Raw genomic sequence first — 18,265 nt, forward strand, 5'->3', positions numbered from 1 at the left:
GTGGGTCACTGGAAACCTTGCTCAAGAAATTAGTATGAAGATCAAGCAAAGTTTTTTGTTGCAGCCTTACCAAATAGCTTAGAAATTTGAAAAATTTCTTCCCTGTTCCTTACAAATACGGGATGAATGGAGGAGAGAGGGAGAAGGTGAAGTGGAGGAAGGAAAATGTATCTTTTCCTGTTCAGATAAGAAAGAGGAGGAGGAAAAGAGATTCCTTTGTCAGTGTGCAGACCAGAGGAAAGGAGGAGCTGAAGGGAAGCTGCTTCATAGGAAGGAAGTCACTCATTCTGAATGTCAGTTCTGTAATAGGGCTCGTCTGGATTTCCTGTCTCAGTGTAATTTCAGCACTGTTTTGTGGTTCTGTACTTTCAGCTGTGCAAATGCATTGCAGGGTTACATTTTTCTTTCCATGTTTTTCTGCTGCATACTAAGAAATTTAAAATAACAATAAGGTTTTCTACTCAATAATGGCAGAATTAGTTATTTTTGAAGAACAGGACAATTTTATAAATACATGCTCTACAAGCACGACTGCCGTGTTGTTTAAAAATATAAATTGAAAGCATAAATTATTTTGCTGTATTGTATTATGTAATAGGCCTGCAGCTGACATGTGGGAATTAGAATTCTGATCTCTTAAACGTATCAGAATGGAATGTAAAGGTACCTTCCTTCTATTTATAAGATAAGATTTCTGTCAGTGCTCATTACCTTAAGATAAGTCAGGAGATACTTAGTGGAAGACAAGATTGTGTGTTAAAGCTAATTACTATCTAATGTAATGTAGCTGCATGTGTCCTTAGTGAACGGAGTCTCTGGTTCCCTGACTTACCAGTCACAATGGAAAGTGATCTACATCGGTCTCACGTTTCTGCATTAAAAATAGCATCCTTGAAAAAATACAGAAATAATAAATTTGAGTTAGTGTAGTGCTTGTGAATCGTGGGAGGTCAAGGAAGTGATGCAGTATGGGTCAGCTGTGTAGCATTAGGTTTTCCTCTTCTGACCAGTTCTTTGTGCTCCTGTGTACAGAAAGCTACCTGGAGAGGGCGACAGAGCAGTTCTGCAGTGGTGACAGCTTGAACCTTGTTCACAGGGCTTACTTGAACAGTTCAGATAAGAGGTTTGTTTAAACGCTGATTTGCTGCATATTGGAGAAGTTCCATAACTGGCTGTCCACCACCTTAGCTGCACAGTCTATCCTTTGGTTATTAGTAATTGTATTGTAGCACTGGTGGACCAAGGATATGAGAGGCAAGGTATATGGGGAGAAGTTATACAGTGAGTTATATGGGGAGAAGTGATTTATTTTATTAAGCAAACTGATTGAGATATTTAGGAAAAGCATAAGAGCTTTTGGCATACAGCCGTCGTATTGTATTCTTCATGACAAATAAAGCTTGATGTGATAAAAATCTTGACATTACTTCTCTCTGTTCCTCCCTGCAAATTTTAGCAGTTTGATTAGCAAAGGATCTTTCTCTAAAAATCTCTTAGTTTGATTTACTTTGACATTTGATATAACTGTATGTCAGTTTTGTGCAAACCCTTTGTGTACCCATAGTTGTTCTAAATTGTAGGACTTTTTTCCATGCATGGAATTTTGATGCTGTCTGGTCAAGTATTGAATTTTTTTTCCCCTTTAAATTTTTTGTTGAGAAGTAAAAATCCATGGAGTTTTGATCTTTGGCAGTCAGATTCTGTTTAGATTGGTGGGACTTTTGCTTTTGAATTATTTGGCAACAGAATTAGGATCTAAGTGCAATTCGTAATCATACCATAAAGTCAAAAGTTCATTTTTCATCCTTCTCTCACATAATTTTGTAAGCACTTCCTTAAGGCTTTATTCTTGTATGAATTGCCTTATTCTGAGGACTTCTACAGGTGTTTCCTCAACTGTGTACAGTGTAACATTTTTAGTTTTAGTACTCTCACCTGTTAATCTGAAAGCTGTTAAAAAAAAAATGTAGAATGTATTTATCCAGGAAACTAGGTGGTTAAATGTGGTTTGAAAATATATAGGCATTCTAAGCATGTCACTGTCATACTGACTTTGTGAAATAGCTAAGTATATATTATTATATGTATAGCTAAATATGTAATTACATTTGCCTGACATTGCCACAGTTTTGTCATACATTTCATAGGCTCTGAAGTTGCGACTCGTGGGGGGTTTTGTTGGGCTTTTGTTTGTTTGTTTATTTATTTTTAACTGCTAAACTGGGATATGGACTTGTAATAAATAGTCACAATGCATAGTAAAGATTTATAAATAAGGGAGGGAGAATTCACATCTCTTCAAAGGCCACTACGTTCAGTGTTTAAAAGAATCCTTATTTTGGGATTGCATCTTCCACCATGAGAACACACTCCTTGATCTCTGCTTTTTTGTGCTTTTGCTACGAATGAACCAGTTAATATAGTCCGTATGAACCCATAGGGATAAAGATTTCAGAGCAAAACTGAACTATAGGTTTTATTGTAATTAGACAGCTCATAAATAAATAGTTGATTTTTTTTTTTCTTTTTTGAGATGGGAATGTATATATTTTAAATATCTTTCTCTGGCAATTATCAATATAGTTTCTAGTTATCTAATAAATGAGTAAGAAAACATCTGCATCTCACTTCTATGGAGGATAATGAAACATTATTCTTTCTTTTTACAGGTAGGATAGTTAGTCTAACTTAGTGAGATTGTTTCCTATCTGGGCCTAGAGCTCAGGGTTTTTTTATGTCCTAATTTAGAATAATTGAAAAGGCTCTTTTTAAAGTTTAGGGTCTAATCTCAGTATTTCAGAGTAAGGAAGTCTGAAAAATAAAATCTGTATTTTTGTTTTTTAGGGTACCATTGAAAGTGGAACAAGCAAACAATGCACGTGATGCCTTGGCTAAAACAGTGTATAGTCATCTGTTTGACCATGTAGTGAACAGGGTAAACCAGTGTTTCCCATTTGAGACTTCCTCTTTCTTCATTGGAGTTCTAGATATAGCTGGTTTTGGTAAGTATACTTAAAAAAGAAGTAATAAAACCTCATTTTAATGAGATACAAGAATGTAGAGGAGGTCTAGAGCTTTCCCTGATGACCTAAAAACACTATCAAGTGTTAGTGTGACACTAAACATAGTTATAACGGTTTCAGATTCCTGTAGTGGAGTGGAGTGGAAACTTACTGTGGCCACCCAATAAAAGCAGGAAAGGTATTGCATATGCATGCTGTTTTCCCATTCAGCCCTGAGAAGATCACTGCATCACAGACAGGCAGATGCAGTCTCTGAATTAAGACAGGTAGTTCTGCTACAGAGTTGGACTTTGGGCTCCTGGTTACCCCCTGGAAGTGGTGGAGGTTGATGGTTCCCATAAAGCTTTTGTCCTGTTTAGCTCACTGAGATTCAGAACGGGGCATGTTTTTCCTGGTGTGCTAAGGTGGTCCAAGAACAGTGAAAAGGGGAAACTTCGGCTTTCAGGTCTTTAGACATACGATATCCTGTGCCAGCCTGTTATAACATGGGTGCATGAGGATGTGTTGGTACAGTTTCACTGTATGGTAGCATCTTGCTTTGGTTTGCTGCCAGATTATAGCTGTCTGTTATTTGTCCTAGAAATATTCTCTGCTGCAGTAGTTTTGTATCTGACTTATGTGCAGCTTGAAAATCTGTAAAAGCTTTCATTTTACTGAAACAGATATGGATCTGAACACATCTTTAAATATTAGCACTGGGAAGCTTCTCTTATTCACTATGTAATATAATATACATTCTTGGAACATGGGTTTGTCATAGACGTTTAACTTCTGTTTTTCAGAATACTTTGAACACAACAGTTTTGAACAATTCTGTATTAACTACTGTAATGAAAAACTGCAACAGTTTTTTAATGAAAGAATTCTGAAAGAGGTATGTTATATTAAATATTATATTTGAGGATTTATTTTTGCAGTAAAGAGATACTTGAAGTCACATTCTTTCCGTAAGTTTGCACATTATACTCAGATTAAAAAAAAGTCACTTGTCAAACTGGTTTCCTCCTGTATGACATCTGGTTGTGCCAGAAAAGAATATGGCTTTTTGAAAACCAACAATCTTTTTTTTTTTTTCTTCTTTTTTACCACTCATTAAAATCAAGCATCTAGATACTGGACAATATCTCATAACTAATTAGAATATCTAATTGCAAGGGCTTGTCATTAAGGAGGTGAAGTTGGAATACACTGAGCTGTGGAAAGAACTTCTAAAATGTGTGTTGATTCATGCAATATTTACAAATGTCTTCATGTTTATTAAAAAAACCCCTTTTTTGATGGGTTAAAATACATGGTGAGTGGTTTTCTCTCTTTTCCATTACGTTTATTTATTTATTTATTTATTTATTTGTTAGGAACAAGAACTTTACCAAAAAGAAGGCCTGGGGGTTAATGAAGTGCGCTATGTAGATAACCAGGACTGTATAGGTATGTACCTCTTGAAATGTCATGCTATTCCTTAGTGTCCTGGGAAAAAAAAAACCCAGCAACCTTCAAGCAAAAGAGGTAAAATATGTGTAGCACTAGTAACTTTATACTGTTAGTGACTGTTGCAACCTTGTGAATTCTTCCAGCCTAAGATCACATTCTGGTTCTGGTTGGTGATAGAGCCCTGTTGTGCTACAGTGTGTCATGACTGTAGCTGGAGCTTGTGAATTTCTTGTGCATTTTTCTAGAAGACTAATTAGAACACCTCAATAGGGTAAAGGAAGTCAAGAAGGGTGTGAGGATGCCTGGGGAAAAATATTCCCTGAATGAAGAAGTCCTGTGGCATTCTCCCCACCTTTATTGAGCCAATGAGCAAAGAAACAAAATGAACTCTAGGCAACAGGCTGTACATGTTACTTCTGCTTTTAGTTTTCCCCAGGCTAACTTACCAGAGCCTTAAGATGTTGTTGGGGTTTTTTGTTTGTTTTCTCCCCACCCCCCCTTTTTTTTTTTTGTCGCTCTGTGTTCTACTTGTGTTCTCCAAATCAGTGTATTGTGAACAAAAGTTCATCTTGCTTTTGCATTTACAGGGATTTGCTTATAGTAACAAGTCAGTCCTGGGTGAGCACAGGATGCAGAGTGACAGAATTTAACATCTGTTGCAAGATGTCTGTTTTTACTGAGTTTTTGTAGCTCTGATGAAGTTTTCACTTTGTCAGATAGGACTGTACAGTCACTACCTCTGACTTAACTAAAAAAAAACTACTGTCAAGCAAACCTCTCAGCCACCCTGTGGAAAAGCAACAGGGAGGTGTTTAGAGGAGGGAACGAAAGCATAGCAACAGGAGAACAGTGACTTCTATGAATCTTAATTCTCCTAGTGATTTAGTAATATGTTTCATAATGTGTATATGAGCCTGAGCCTGCTCCCAAAAATGTTACAGTTTAGAGACTGTCATGTTTCTATAAAAGGGCTTGCCTCCCCCTTAATGCATTTTTTTTTAATATATCTCAAGATCAAAAGGCTCCCTGGTGCCTATTGGAACAAGAGGTCTCTGTCTGACTCATAGTGAGAAAATGGGTCAGATTGTAGAGATTGTTGCCAAGTTGTTGCCTTTTCCTACCATAGAAAAGGTGGGGGCACCTTCCCTCAGGATAGAAGTAGCAGTCCCCTCAGTCATGTCCCCTTTTGCTATTCCAACCAACATACGACACACCATCACAGATTTGACAAATTTCTTCGTTGTATAAGTTATTCTTAAGTAAATTAATGAAATTACTGCTTAGTTATACTACAGCATATATGCCTTTTTTTCTGTTCTTGCATAGTCAGGAGAAAAGGATTTTGTAGTGCCTTTTGGAGTGAGAAAAATAGTGTTGGTTTCTGTGAAAATTTGGTTTTGTTTAAAGTGTTGGACCAGGCCAGTGACAGCTGTGAACATGTAGAAATAATGACCATCACAAAAGAGAGGGATATTATGTTGACATGGGCATTAGAATGCTTTGATGGAATGGTAGTGAGCTCTGTAGCTAAATCAGTTTGCTTAGATTTTATAAGCACAAATTCTTTGGTTCAGGGCTCTCTTTTATGCTTTATATATGTAGCCTCATACTGTTTACAGTCTGTGGTAAGAGTTCAGATGCATTGCTGGAGTACAAGCATTAGTCATTTCTTCCTTGCCATGGCGGGGGGGAGGTAGTAAAAATTCCTTTTGCAAGAACAGCTTCGCAGATAATATAAGAAAGTTTTAAAAGCTGAAAAATTCTTGTGTCTAGTTGTTTCAAGAGCATGAATTTCTGTGTCAGCTTTTGAGGGATTTTGTATATGTATGTGAAAGGTCAAAGCAATAGACTTGTAAAAGTTGTGAAACCACCACTGCATGCTCAAGTCTGATCTGCCTTTCTTAAATCAAATGCATCTCATTTTTCTTCCTGGATTCTGTTGAGAATGGAAGTATGTGCTTTTTCTTGCTTTTAGTTTTGACATGTGGTGAAACATGGATAAAAAGCTTAAAATTCCCCAACAACATAAGCAATTATTCCATAAAACCTATGGTCATACTACAGAAACACTTAGGCAGCTTTTGGGAACTGGATGACTAAATTCAACTTGAGACCCAGAGTAAAAATCATACAATCCGTGCCTGATCTTTTTCCTTCGTATTCCTTGTGTTACATTTAGGACTTAGTATGTATAGGTTACCAATTAAATCAACAATTCAGATATGCAGAATTAACTTGCAGTGACTTTTTGTATTTTGTGTTAACAGTTTTCCCTAGATATTGTTATACAGAATCAGATCAGTAGTGTTTTAAACTTCTAAAGTTCTCTTCTGTTATGATGTTATATATATATATATATTCCATTTTTGTAAACATATTTTGTTTTATTAATAGATTTGATTGAAGCAAAATTAATAGGCATATTGGATATTTTGGATGAAGAAAATCGTCTTCCCCAACCAAGCGACCAGCATTTTACTTCAGTCGTGCACCAAAAACACAAGGACCATTTCAGACTCTCTGTAGGTTTATTTTTGCTGTCTGTCTTGTTTTAATAAACAGTTCTTGGAACCGTTGATAGTAACACTTCAATTTAATGAAAACCTTTCCTAAGAAATCTCATACCACACCAGTCTGCACAATCCATTTTATTTTGTTAGAGACAAGTTTGGTTATTGCATTTGTTGAAAAGTTTACTTAAGTCTTCCAGCAATTCTCATATCCTGCTGAAAGTAAAGTCATATTCTTCATTCATGTTTGAAGTTTGTTAACACATAATGCATGAGAAGGAAATAAAACCACATTTTAATTTAGTTTATTTCATATCACATGAGTTGGTTTGTTGTTCCTTTCAAAAGGTGCTTGCATTGGAGAATACCTTATCTCACACGGAGTGTCTAGCCAGCACTTCAGAGATACAGGAAAATATATCCAGAAATAGGGAACACACAAGGAAAATATTTTTGTTGTTGATAATTCTTTAACATACAGCACTCTGTGGAAGAATAATGGAAATTATTGCAATTTATGTACATGACTTCTGTTGGGGGAAAAAAATCTTCCTGTTGAAAAAATGCAAGCAAAGGCCAAGTAAAATTGTCATTCATTTACCTTTTTTTAAGTTTTCACTTGTCAGTGTATGTACAATCAGCTAGGTGGTTTGCCTTTTAAAATATACCATCTGAAAACGTATTTTAAGTTTCTGTCTATTGTGATTCATATTACAAGACTGTGGAATGAATGGTGTAGAAATTGTTGATTTAAGGCAAAAAGAAAATCAACTAGTAGGTGTTAGCAATCCTGATTACTTTTATCTTGAATGTGAGGTGTCTAAAGATGTGAAGGAGAGTGAAAATAGGTTTTTGGAATATCTTGGATTTGGACAGGAGTGGTAGTGTTCACCAAAATTGTACTGCAGGAAATGTCATTTTTAACACGTAGTGCTCCTGGCTGAATCATGATGATGTTCAAAGAATAAACTTTTTCTCACTCTCCAGTCTATTTCTTTTATTCTTCTTTGTAATTCAGCTTTTTTATTCCAGATTCCTAGAAAGTCTAAACTGGCCGTTCACAGAAATATCAGAGATGATGAAGGCTTTATTATCCGACATTTTGCAGGAGCAGTATGCTATGAGACGGTAATTTTACTTACGCAAAACTATTTTTTTGTTATGCTTTGTAGTACTTTTATATTTTTCAGTGTATATAGATTAAATATAATTTTTCATCAGAAGAGACATTCAGAAGTTGATTTGGCTTAGCTTTGAAACTAATTTTGGGACTGTGTGACAGGATTGACAGTTTCTTTAAACTTCTCAGATTACAGACTGTTTTGGTGACATATTTTCTGTAAGAGTTTATTACAAGTTTATAGGTAATGGTGTCAATATTAAATAGGCTGATTGATGTTCTGCTGCAAATCTTACATCAACAGATGTTTGCATCCTGGGGAGAAGAATACACTACATGATCTAAAAGTAGTGTTAGACTGAAGAGCAGTTTTTTCAGGAGCATGTTTATCCTCATATGCAATCACTGTTCATGTTATATTAAAAATCACATTTTATGCTTTTTGTTTTCTGTTTCTGCTGGCAAGAGTCATTCATATAAGAATACAAAACACTTGTACTTTTTTTTATTCATAGTACAAAAACTTCGAAGCATGTAAAGCCACTATTTAAAATGGATTTTTTTCAAATAAAGAGTGTAGGATAAACACGAGATCTATAATGCTTGTTGTTCTGGTCTGTAAATCCAGTGTGTAAGAGGGAAGCTAATTCCAAAGATTTTTTTTTCTTTTTGGCATTTGAAAATGTGTGCTTTAAGGGCTTGTTCTTAATTACCTCAAAATACTCCAGGAATGATAATGATTGCTGTGCTGTTTTGAAGTAGGCACATTCTGTAGCTCATTTTACAGATAAGAAAATTGAAGTCTGTGAGTTACCTACCTTTTTTTTCTGAGGTCATTGAGTGAGTCAATATCAAAACAATAGATAAAGTTGGAACACCCTTGTTCCAAGTGCTGTATGTTTAACTGTGTACTTCATAATGATACATTAATAATATTTCAGGGTGTTTTCCAGGAACAGAGGTGCCGGAAATGAGTGCATAAGTTCTGCTGTCAAAGCTAGTCAGATATGACGTAGTTTTGGCCCAGAAGCTATGCTAATGTGCCTGACTTAATTTATCCCCTCTCTCAGAGGGACTTACTTAGCTTGGGCCTTAAAACTTTTGGACTGTAACTGCCTTATACCTCACCTGTTACATGCTTCTCTTCCTTACTCACTTGTGACAGTTGTCACAACCTGATTTGTGTTGAGAACACTTATCTGGCTGCATTCATATTCCAGTCTTGTGTTTTCGTAGTCCAGGGGAATTTTGGAGGACCGTGTTTGTCCTTTGATTCTCATCACCATTAAATCCCCTTACGGGATATCTGGCAAATTAATATTTTCTTTGAATTAGTCTTGATCTCTTCTGTTCATAAACATCAAAGTCACTGTTAAAGTTGCACCAAAAGCAACAGAGAATTTTGTTAGTGTCTGACTGGATACTAGTGTCCTGATCTCTGAATTTCAGTTGTTCTTAACTTGTAAAAGTTAGTGAGCAGTTTAAATAAACCAGAGAGGTAATGTTTGTAGGAAGGGACAATATATTTTATTAAATCAACTGTTCTTATGCAGTCATAGTACTACTAAAATAACCATTTTTAATTTCATTTTCCAAACTGTGTAGATGCACCAATTAAAGTGTGCATGTTAACTCCCATTTCACAACAGATCTTAAGTGATATTACAAGCAAGTGAAGAATTAAGCTGCTCAGAACTCCCAAGTAATGATGTGCTGGGTGCTAGAAATGGAAAGAAGGAGGATAATCATTGACAAAAACACAATGAATCTCTTAAAAGGCACTAAACCTTACCTTGGGTTTCATGATTCCAGCATCCTTCAAATTTAAGAAGATCTTTTCTCTGTCTTTAGTGTTTTATGTGTCCAGTTGAAAAGTTGTTTGAAATAATGTATGAATATTTACCGCACATATTCTTGCCGATTTCTTATTTAAGTATATAGCATTGTTTAATTTTTTTTAAGACTTAAGTAACTGGGGCACTATAACTGTACTGTACTGTTATTTTTCGGGTTGTCTTTTCAGATGCAATTTGTGGAAAAAAACAATGATGCTTTGCACATGTCCCTTGAATCTCTTATATGTGAATCCAAGGACAAGTTTGTTCGACAGCTGTTTGAATCTAACACTAACAACAACAAGGATCCCAAACAAAAAGCTGGGAAACTTAATTTCATCAGTGTGGGAAACAAATTCAAGGTAACATGATGCAGGAAACAATCTTACTTCCTGTAATAGATGCCACTTTTAAGTTATCTGAAATAAGTAGAACCTAAGGTTGGGAGAACTAGAGGTAACTTGAGATTCATACAAAGAAAATAGTTTTAAATAGATATTTTTTTCCATGAAATTATAAGAAACCGGTATATTCAAGCTATGTGCTATGCATCTCTGTCAAAAAAGATGTCTCATAATAGTCCTTACAGAGATTATACAGTAATTTTAAAGTCAGAATTTTGCAAAATATGGACATTACTTGAAGACATTACTCAAAATGTTTCAAATCTTTAAAGTTTGCATTCTGTGGACTTTATGGGTTCTAAATATGATGAAAAGTGTTCTTCCATCTGATCCTCATTGTGCATTCTAGAAGATGTATCAATTAGCTACAGCTCACCATTCTCAAAATTCAATACCTAACCTAACCACTGTTTTTCCTCTTCTAGAATATATAGTCATGGCTCTCACAGACAGATGTTAATTGCACTGAGTGTTTGCTTTCTCAATACCTGAATCTGATGCTTCTCCTCATTTTCTCCTTTCTTCTGCTTCTTGTAAAGCTGACCTTCAAACCTTGTCTTCTCCAAATGTTTTCTGCATCCTTTTCTCATTCAACAGTTTTATTTTAGCTGGACTATTCCAGCTCAGGATGGCTAGAAAGAGAACTATAGGGGAATTAAGAGATGAAAAGCAGGCACAACCGTGGGCTGCAGGTAAATTTTTCACTCTCATGGATTTATTGTTGGTAGAGCTGCTGCAGTTTCAGCAAGAGCTCTTCTCAACGCATCTGGGCCAGATCCAATGAAGGATTTGCATGCCTTTCAGGTCAAGTGCTGCAACATTTTTGGTATGCTGCCTTACCTAGGGCACCTAAAACTCCACATCATGTTCCTAACTAGACTCCTCATGCAGTCCCTGGGGAAAGCAGGTATCTTAGACAATCAAAAACCTTATTGTAGAGTGGGATGCTGCCAATAGCAGAAGAGTTTCTGCATCTCTGCTCCATGTCAAGGTTAAGTGCTGAATCAGCACTGCAGGATAAATTCCTTCTTCTGTAATTGTATCTTGTGGCTGGTGTTTAGAACTGTTCTCTAAAAATGCAGAGGCTATAGAACAGGAAGGATATGGTAGCAGCACTTGCTTTTTGTATAGCAACAGTATTCTGCCTCAGGTCCTATTCAGTGTTTTACATCTACTGTATTTCCCGTAGCACAAAGTTATTGGTCAGTCTGGCAAAGGGGATTCTCCTTATGCTCTTCTGGAGATGGGTTCTTATGTAGCCAGAAATAAAATTTTGATGGGGCCAGGAAGAGTATTAGACAGAGGCTGACTTGTAAGATAGTGGTTTGAGTATTTAACTGGGCATTGGGCAGCCTGCTCTCTTGAGTTTTGATCTGACAATTATTTCCTCCTCCTTCTTGTTATGTAAAAGTTGTAAAATTAAACTGTAGCATTGGTTTAGTATAAAGAGCATGATCACAAGGCAGACTGAAAAATCGAATTACATGCAGAGAAGCAATCTGCTCAGCAATCACTTGCAACCATGAGTCTGTTGCAGGTGAAGCTAGGATCCCTTGTTTTTTATAACTGCATTTTACAAATGAAACCAACTGTTATATCTTTGAGATAATTTCCACTTTCTTCCACTTGGGTTCTCAATTCCCCTTTGATTCAGTACCTCACATCCAGTGGATGGGGACATGTGAATGATACCATTGCCCAAGGAGGGCTGAATTAAAGAGGAGGCATTTTATAAGTTAAGCAGCAATTGAGTGGGGAACTTTTTGGATTGCCTTTTGGACTTTGGTGTTCACCTCTGTACCTAGAACATAACTAAAGTCCTCTTTGGATCTGGCCCATTAATCTATAATTCTTTCAGTGTTTTCAAGTTTCATGGCATTTTGAATGTACGTGTTACTTTCAGTAATTCATTTAGTGTTACTTTCCCAGACACAACATGTGCTGCTGATGAACACTAATAGCCTTGAAAATTTCACTTCAGATGACATCAAAATAAGTTTTGTTATCTTAGTAGAAATTTCATCTCTTTAAGAATAGGAATTCTTAGTGCTTCAGTGTGTAAGTCAGTCTCAAATTCTTCTTATTACATCAATTATTAAATTATGGTGTAGGGACTTCTCTTTATAAAGTCCTTCACACAACCCTTCCTTATAACTAATTAAATTTTTTTTCACATAAATCAGTGGAGGAAATAATGATTACTTAGTTCACCAGATCTACTCAAGAATCTTTGGGATAATTTTACCTTAATACAGTAATGGTGGATTAAATTGTCATAATTCAGAGAGCAGTAGTTTTAGCAACATGTTTTATTCATAGGATCATTTCATTAGTAAAATTTATCTGAGAATGGCTCTGGCTTATTTCTTGTCAAATCACAAACTATAAGGAAGGGGTGTTTTGCCTCTAGTGGAAACTTACTTTATTGATGAAAATTAGGCTGTCCCCTCCAAAATTAAGCATTTCTAACTCAAGAAAACATAAAGATTATATTCAAGTAGATATAAAGGGTATGTGTAAATGGGAACTGAGCAGGAGGTTATTAGTGTTTGTCATGCCTCTTGTGGCATTCCTTCTCTCTTTCTAACCATATCCATGATTAGTTAAAAAAAAAAGTATCCACTGGAAGGACAACTGGCATCTGCAGGTGACGCATATTGCCCATACAAATCTGGTTTCTTGGATTCAAGGTAACTGAAAAAATCTGATTCAAAAAAATCGGTGAAAAGTCAGTTCCTTTCAATTTTGAGGAATATGTTAGGACATACAGGATTTTGTCTTACTTCAGCCCGTGTGCTTAATGCTTGCTAGTAAACTAGAAAGGCTGGCACAGCACTGATCTATGTGGTAAAACAGACACATCTGTAAAGTGAAAGTGTAACTGTTTTCTTCATGTGGTTCTGGAATATTTGAAGTCCCTACCAATTACATTCAGTAGCAACTGTACCTCGTTCTCCCTCATAGCCTTAAGTCTCTGGTGATCCTGTAGATTTGCCTCCATATAATCATAGGACTGCGGTCTTTTCTCATCACTGTGTGTTTAAATCCAGCCTCAGTAAATATGATTTTAAAATTGTAGTCTGTTCTCATCAACAGAGAATTAAAAATTTGGAAATTTGGAATTAAAAATAGATTATGCAGGTTCATTCACTGAAATGTTAACTTATCTTCAGAAAAACCCCAAGAAATATGTTAAAAATTTAGTATACAAATACATGCTTGTTATAGATTAAATTTGGGCTTTGATGGATTTTCAGCAATAATTAAAAAAGAATACACTGGTCAGTCTCATTTTCTTTATCATTTTATTACATAGCCATTATTTCATTTATTTTCCCAAATGGACTTGCATTTTTTTGATAACTATGTTGTAGTAAGTAACTAATCCATACAGTGCTGTTGTGCAATTAAACACAAGCTATTTCCTTAGGACCATTCATGCACACTTGCATGATTTTGTCTGTTAAAATGTGTGAACATTTGATTTATCAGTTCTGTCTGATTTACTAACAATAATCATGCATGCAGTAATGCTATACCACTATTCTGTGTGTATGTTTCTGTAGTTGTCATGGTGAGACTCTTAAATATCTGTTTTCTTTTACAGACTCAGTTAAATTTGCTTCTTGAAAAGCTTCACAGCACTGTAAGTATATATACAGATGCAGGTTCCTAGTTTTCTGACGTAAGTCATAATTGATTATCTCAACAATATGTTTACAATAAATATGATAAATAATTGCTTTAGAGTTTGCAGTGATATGGCACTTCCAAAATGGCTTGCTGTGCAAGTGATGATTGTTGAGTTACTTTAAAAAAAACCCTTACCCTCTTACCCACTGGTTATCATGATGACTAATTTGCGGAAGATTTAGATATGGTTTTAGAAGTAAGGTGGATCATTATTATTAATTTCTGTTTTCAGATTCCATAAAGCCTTTAAAATGGTTTATATCACTTTTGTGATAGGCTGTAAATGCACAGGTGGTCAAAGAACCTGATTCCTCTAATGAGTATTTGCTAATTAGGTGATGCAATTTGAGATTTTGTGAAATTCTCTTATGTAGTTCAACATACCAACTTTTTTTAGAACTTGTAAGGACACATTCTTGTTTTTCTTACCTAGAATTGGTTAGAATATGAAGGTATCAGAAGGAAAAACGTGGGAAACAAATGAGGCAGGTGCTGCAGTGTAGCCAAAATAAAGATTTTACTGCACTCATGAGGCTGGTCTGAAAGAAGGATGTTCTCTTTCACACAGAACACCCTGGAACTGAGATCCAGTTCTGGATGAAAGTATGTGCCAGGCTCGCTCTTCAGCTAACCCATGACTGAGGGCGTGTCGTTAGTATATTGCTCCCTTGGCAGATCTCTCTCACTCTGTTCTGGAAAAAGAGAGAAGGCACTGCAAACTAGGAGTAATATTATGTTTTCTCACTCCCACCTGTTGTAGGAAGGTCTGAATAACTGGCTGGTGTTTTGCAAAAATGTCATCCTTAATGAATGTGAAATACTCAGAGAAAGCAGTGGTTTGAAACTGTAGAGACAGCACACATGGCGATAAGAGAGGAGCAGACTGGAACAACATAGGGGAAGGGGGAGCAAAGCTATGAGCCGGAAGAAACTGTAAAAGTTAGAAGAAAGGAAGGTTGAGTTCATCTGGCATGATTCCAGTGTCAGGAACATGGTAGCTTGCTCATTGATGTGAACTCTGGAAGACTGAGACGTTTAGGTGATATGACTGTGGAAGATGAGGCTAGTAGAATTCAGACTTCTAAATCATAATTAGTTTGTACTAATGTTAAGAAGAACAGTTGAGTGAAAAGGCCGAAGTTAGAGGATCCAATTAATAGCTTGAGCATTGAGATCAGTTACATCAAGACAAAGGCTAGAGTGCGAAACTGATATACAAGATAAAAAGAATGTCAGCATTTTTCTATTAGAATACTATTATTTTGTATCTTATTTTTTTCCACCCATAATTCATAAATGACTAACTGTTATTTCAGGAGGTTTAAAAATGTGTAAATTCTGCTAATTTCTTACTTTGCTAATAGGGATCTAGCTTTATTCGCTGTATCAAACCTAATTTAAAGATGACAAATCACCATTTTGAAGGAGGACAGATCCTGTCTCAGCTTCAGTGTTCAGGTAATGTATGCTTCTGATCTTTTTCCCTCTGTTTATTATTTTGTGGGTTATAGATTTACCTAAGTTTGAAATATGTGAGGTGAAAGCAATATTTCCTCGCTTGAACTGTTGCTTTCTAGAAGGTAGCTTATTTATGCCTTATGAACAATTATTTATATTCTTAGTAACTTAGCTCTTGTTTTAGTCAACAGAACCCTAGAAATAATTTTTCTGAACATCCATAAGGTCTCTTCTTAGCAAGAAGAGTTCATTTAATTTCCGTTGACTGTTTTTCCATTGATTATAATGAGTTCAGGCACCAGGTACATATATAAAAAGCCGTGTAGCCATATATTGGTACATAAACTTAGATTTCCTGACCTGGAGCTGAATCCCATCTCTTTGTTTTGTCCACAGTGTTAATAGGGCAGCAGTTCAGTCCTGAACAATAGAATTCCTTTGAAATACTGTGGCAATTGAAGTGTTAGAAAATCCTGTGTGCATTTAGAGATGGTCAATAGGAGCTGAGATATCTAATAATTGAAACATACCTTTTTGCTTTGGTTTTGTAGATACTATAGTGGAATTGAATCATCTTGTTTTACTTTTTCAAAATTTCTTCATACCCCTGTTTCAATTTTACAGCTTTATTTTAAAGAATAAATAGTAGGAGTTTTGCTCATGCCCCATTGAACAGTGGGAGGAATTGCTTGCTTTGGAATTAGAGTACTGGTATTGTCATTCTTCATGGCAGGTTTTTTCATCAAAGAACTTCAATTTTTTTTCCTTTTTTTTGTATTTTAATACTTTCAGTAGATAGTGCTTATTTGTTTCTCTTTTTGAATTCAAAGATATTTTGGGTTCTGGAGCTGATGTTTTGGCAAGTCCATGTTTAACATGTCATGTTATTCTCACAAAAGCTTAACAACTTTTCAGCAATTAAAATTCCAATAACATCATTAGTAGTAGGTCTCTTCAGGTTAACAGCATTTAGCAAGTCAGAGAGGAAAAAATAACAAATTACCTCCCCTTTTGCAACTGTTGCCATGTTTTACAGTAGTCTTACAAGCTCACTCTTCTGTTTGTGCTTATATTCGCAACAGTAAATGAAGCTTAATCTGGTAAAACAAAGGTACAATATGTAATGTAAAACGAGCAAGATGTAAAAAAAAGAAACTGTAAACAAATCAAACTCCCTTTGAAAGCAAATATGCAAAAGATGAAGTTTAAAGACAGCAACCACAAGTTAAGGGCTAACTTAATAACTTTTATGTAAAATCTGTTTACAGGGTTATGTAAAGCAGCAGACAAAAACTGGCACGGCCTGTGCTGCTTGAACTAACTTGAGCCTTTTATTGACTTTGTGTCTGTGCATTACTGATGTCCTAGTTGCAGCCAAAATGTCCTAACAGTATTTGGGACATTAAAATGACATCTTAGTAGTTGATACCTAGTACTGCAAATACGCTAAATATTTTAACACTGCATATGTATTTGGCACTGCATCTGTACCACATCACAAAAATAATTGACATGATAAAAATAAAAGCCTGACCAGGAATTGTTGCTGCTTGTGATTTGTTTGGTTTTGGTTTGGTTTGGGGTTTTTGTGGGTTTTCTTTTGTTTGTTTGTTTTGTTGCTGTTGGGTTCTCCCTCCCTCCCCAAGTGAAAATGTAAAGTATGCTGAAATGAAAAAAATAATTAGAAGAAATATAAGAAAAATGATCCTCTGCATGAGTGGGTGTTACTTACCTCTCAAATAGGGAGAAAATTGTATGGGCCATTCTCCTTTGTTCAGTATTAACTTTTTGTGAATGAGAGACTGGATCAAGTCCCAGCTAAACTTTGTGGTTTAGTCTCTGACCAATGTCATTCAGACTTCCATCATAAACTGCTGGTGATGATAAAAATCACAGCTTCATTTGCATTTTACTGGTATCAACTTCTGTGCATATGATTCTATGTATCTAGGAATGGTGTCTGTTCTGGATTTGATGCAAGGTGGTTTCCCTTCACGAGCTTCATTTCATGAACTGTATAATATGTACAAGAAATATTTGCCTGAAAAATTGGCTCGACTGGATCCGAGGCTTTTTTGCAAGGTAAGAAAGAAATTCATTCTTCTTCTGCATCATCCAGGACAGAAAATGTATTGTGGGGATTTTTTGTGGGTTTTGAACTTTTGTGTTTGTTTGGGTTTGGTTTTGGTGGTGGTGTTTTGTTTTTTTTTTTAGGTTGTTTGGGGTTTTTTTTGAAGGAGGCAGAATTATAATCCTAACTGTTTTCTGTGTTTCAGGCACTATTTAAAGCCTTGGGACTGAATGAAAATGATTACAAATTTGGGCTAACCAAGGTGTTTTTTCGACCTGGCAAGGTAGTGTTTCCCTTGGAGTTCGTGAATGTGAATCTTAGAATAATTTCAGTTGGCAGGGACCTCTGAGGGTGACATTGTTCAACACATGACTAAAAGTGTGGCCAACTTAAATAACATTGCCCAGGGTTTTTTGTAAATACTGTTCACTTTCTGTGAAAAAAATCAGTATTAGTTAGTTTCATAGTCTTGTCGCTGATGCTGCTATACTCCTAATGCGATGTTTGTATTCTCAGATGTTCTACCAGTCACTTGAGACTTATGTTAACTATTACAAAGAACAACTTAGAGCAAAGAAAAAATATTTTCTGCTGAAATCTATTTATAACTGAAATATCTTTCTGGAATTCTGAGCATTGCTGCTACTATGCAAAGAAGATGAAGTGGGGAGCTGTTGTGACAGAAAAGAAGATTATCATAGTTTCAGCAAAATGTTCCTA

The 18,265-nt window shown here is 35.7% G+C and overlaps 1 protein-coding gene across 7 annotated transcripts in view; it reads left to right on the plus strand.

Moving 5' to 3' along the window:
- Positions 1-18,265, plus strand: part of MYO6 (myosin VI) — a 119,406-nt gene that overhangs the window by 70,710 nt on the left and 30,431 nt on the right. For all 7 annotated transcript variants that reach the window (XM_065056346.1, XM_065056349.1, XM_065056348.1 and 4 more), the window contains 10 exons: positions 2,845-3,002; positions 3,806-3,897; positions 4,379-4,451; positions 6,849-6,976; positions 7,997-8,092; positions 10,108-10,281; positions 13,931-13,969; positions 15,381-15,474; positions 17,426-17,556; positions 17,751-17,828. In XM_065056346.1, the coding sequence (XP_064912418.1) occupies positions 2,845-3,002; positions 3,806-3,897; positions 4,379-4,451; positions 6,849-6,976; positions 7,997-8,092; positions 10,108-10,281; positions 13,931-13,969; positions 15,381-15,474; positions 17,426-17,556; positions 17,751-17,828 (1,063 nt within the window). The remainder of the gene's footprint in view (positions 1-2,844; positions 3,003-3,805; positions 3,898-4,378; positions 4,452-6,848; positions 6,977-7,996; positions 8,093-10,107; positions 10,282-13,930; positions 13,970-15,380; positions 15,475-17,425; positions 17,557-17,750; positions 17,829-18,265) is intronic.

This window comes from Columba livia, chromosome 3, assembly GCF_036013475.1.
Source record: "Columba livia isolate bColLiv1 breed racing homer chromosome 3, bColLiv1.pat.W.v2, whole genome shotgun sequence".
NCBI lineage: Eukaryota > Metazoa > Chordata > Aves > Columbiformes > Columbidae > Columba > Columba livia.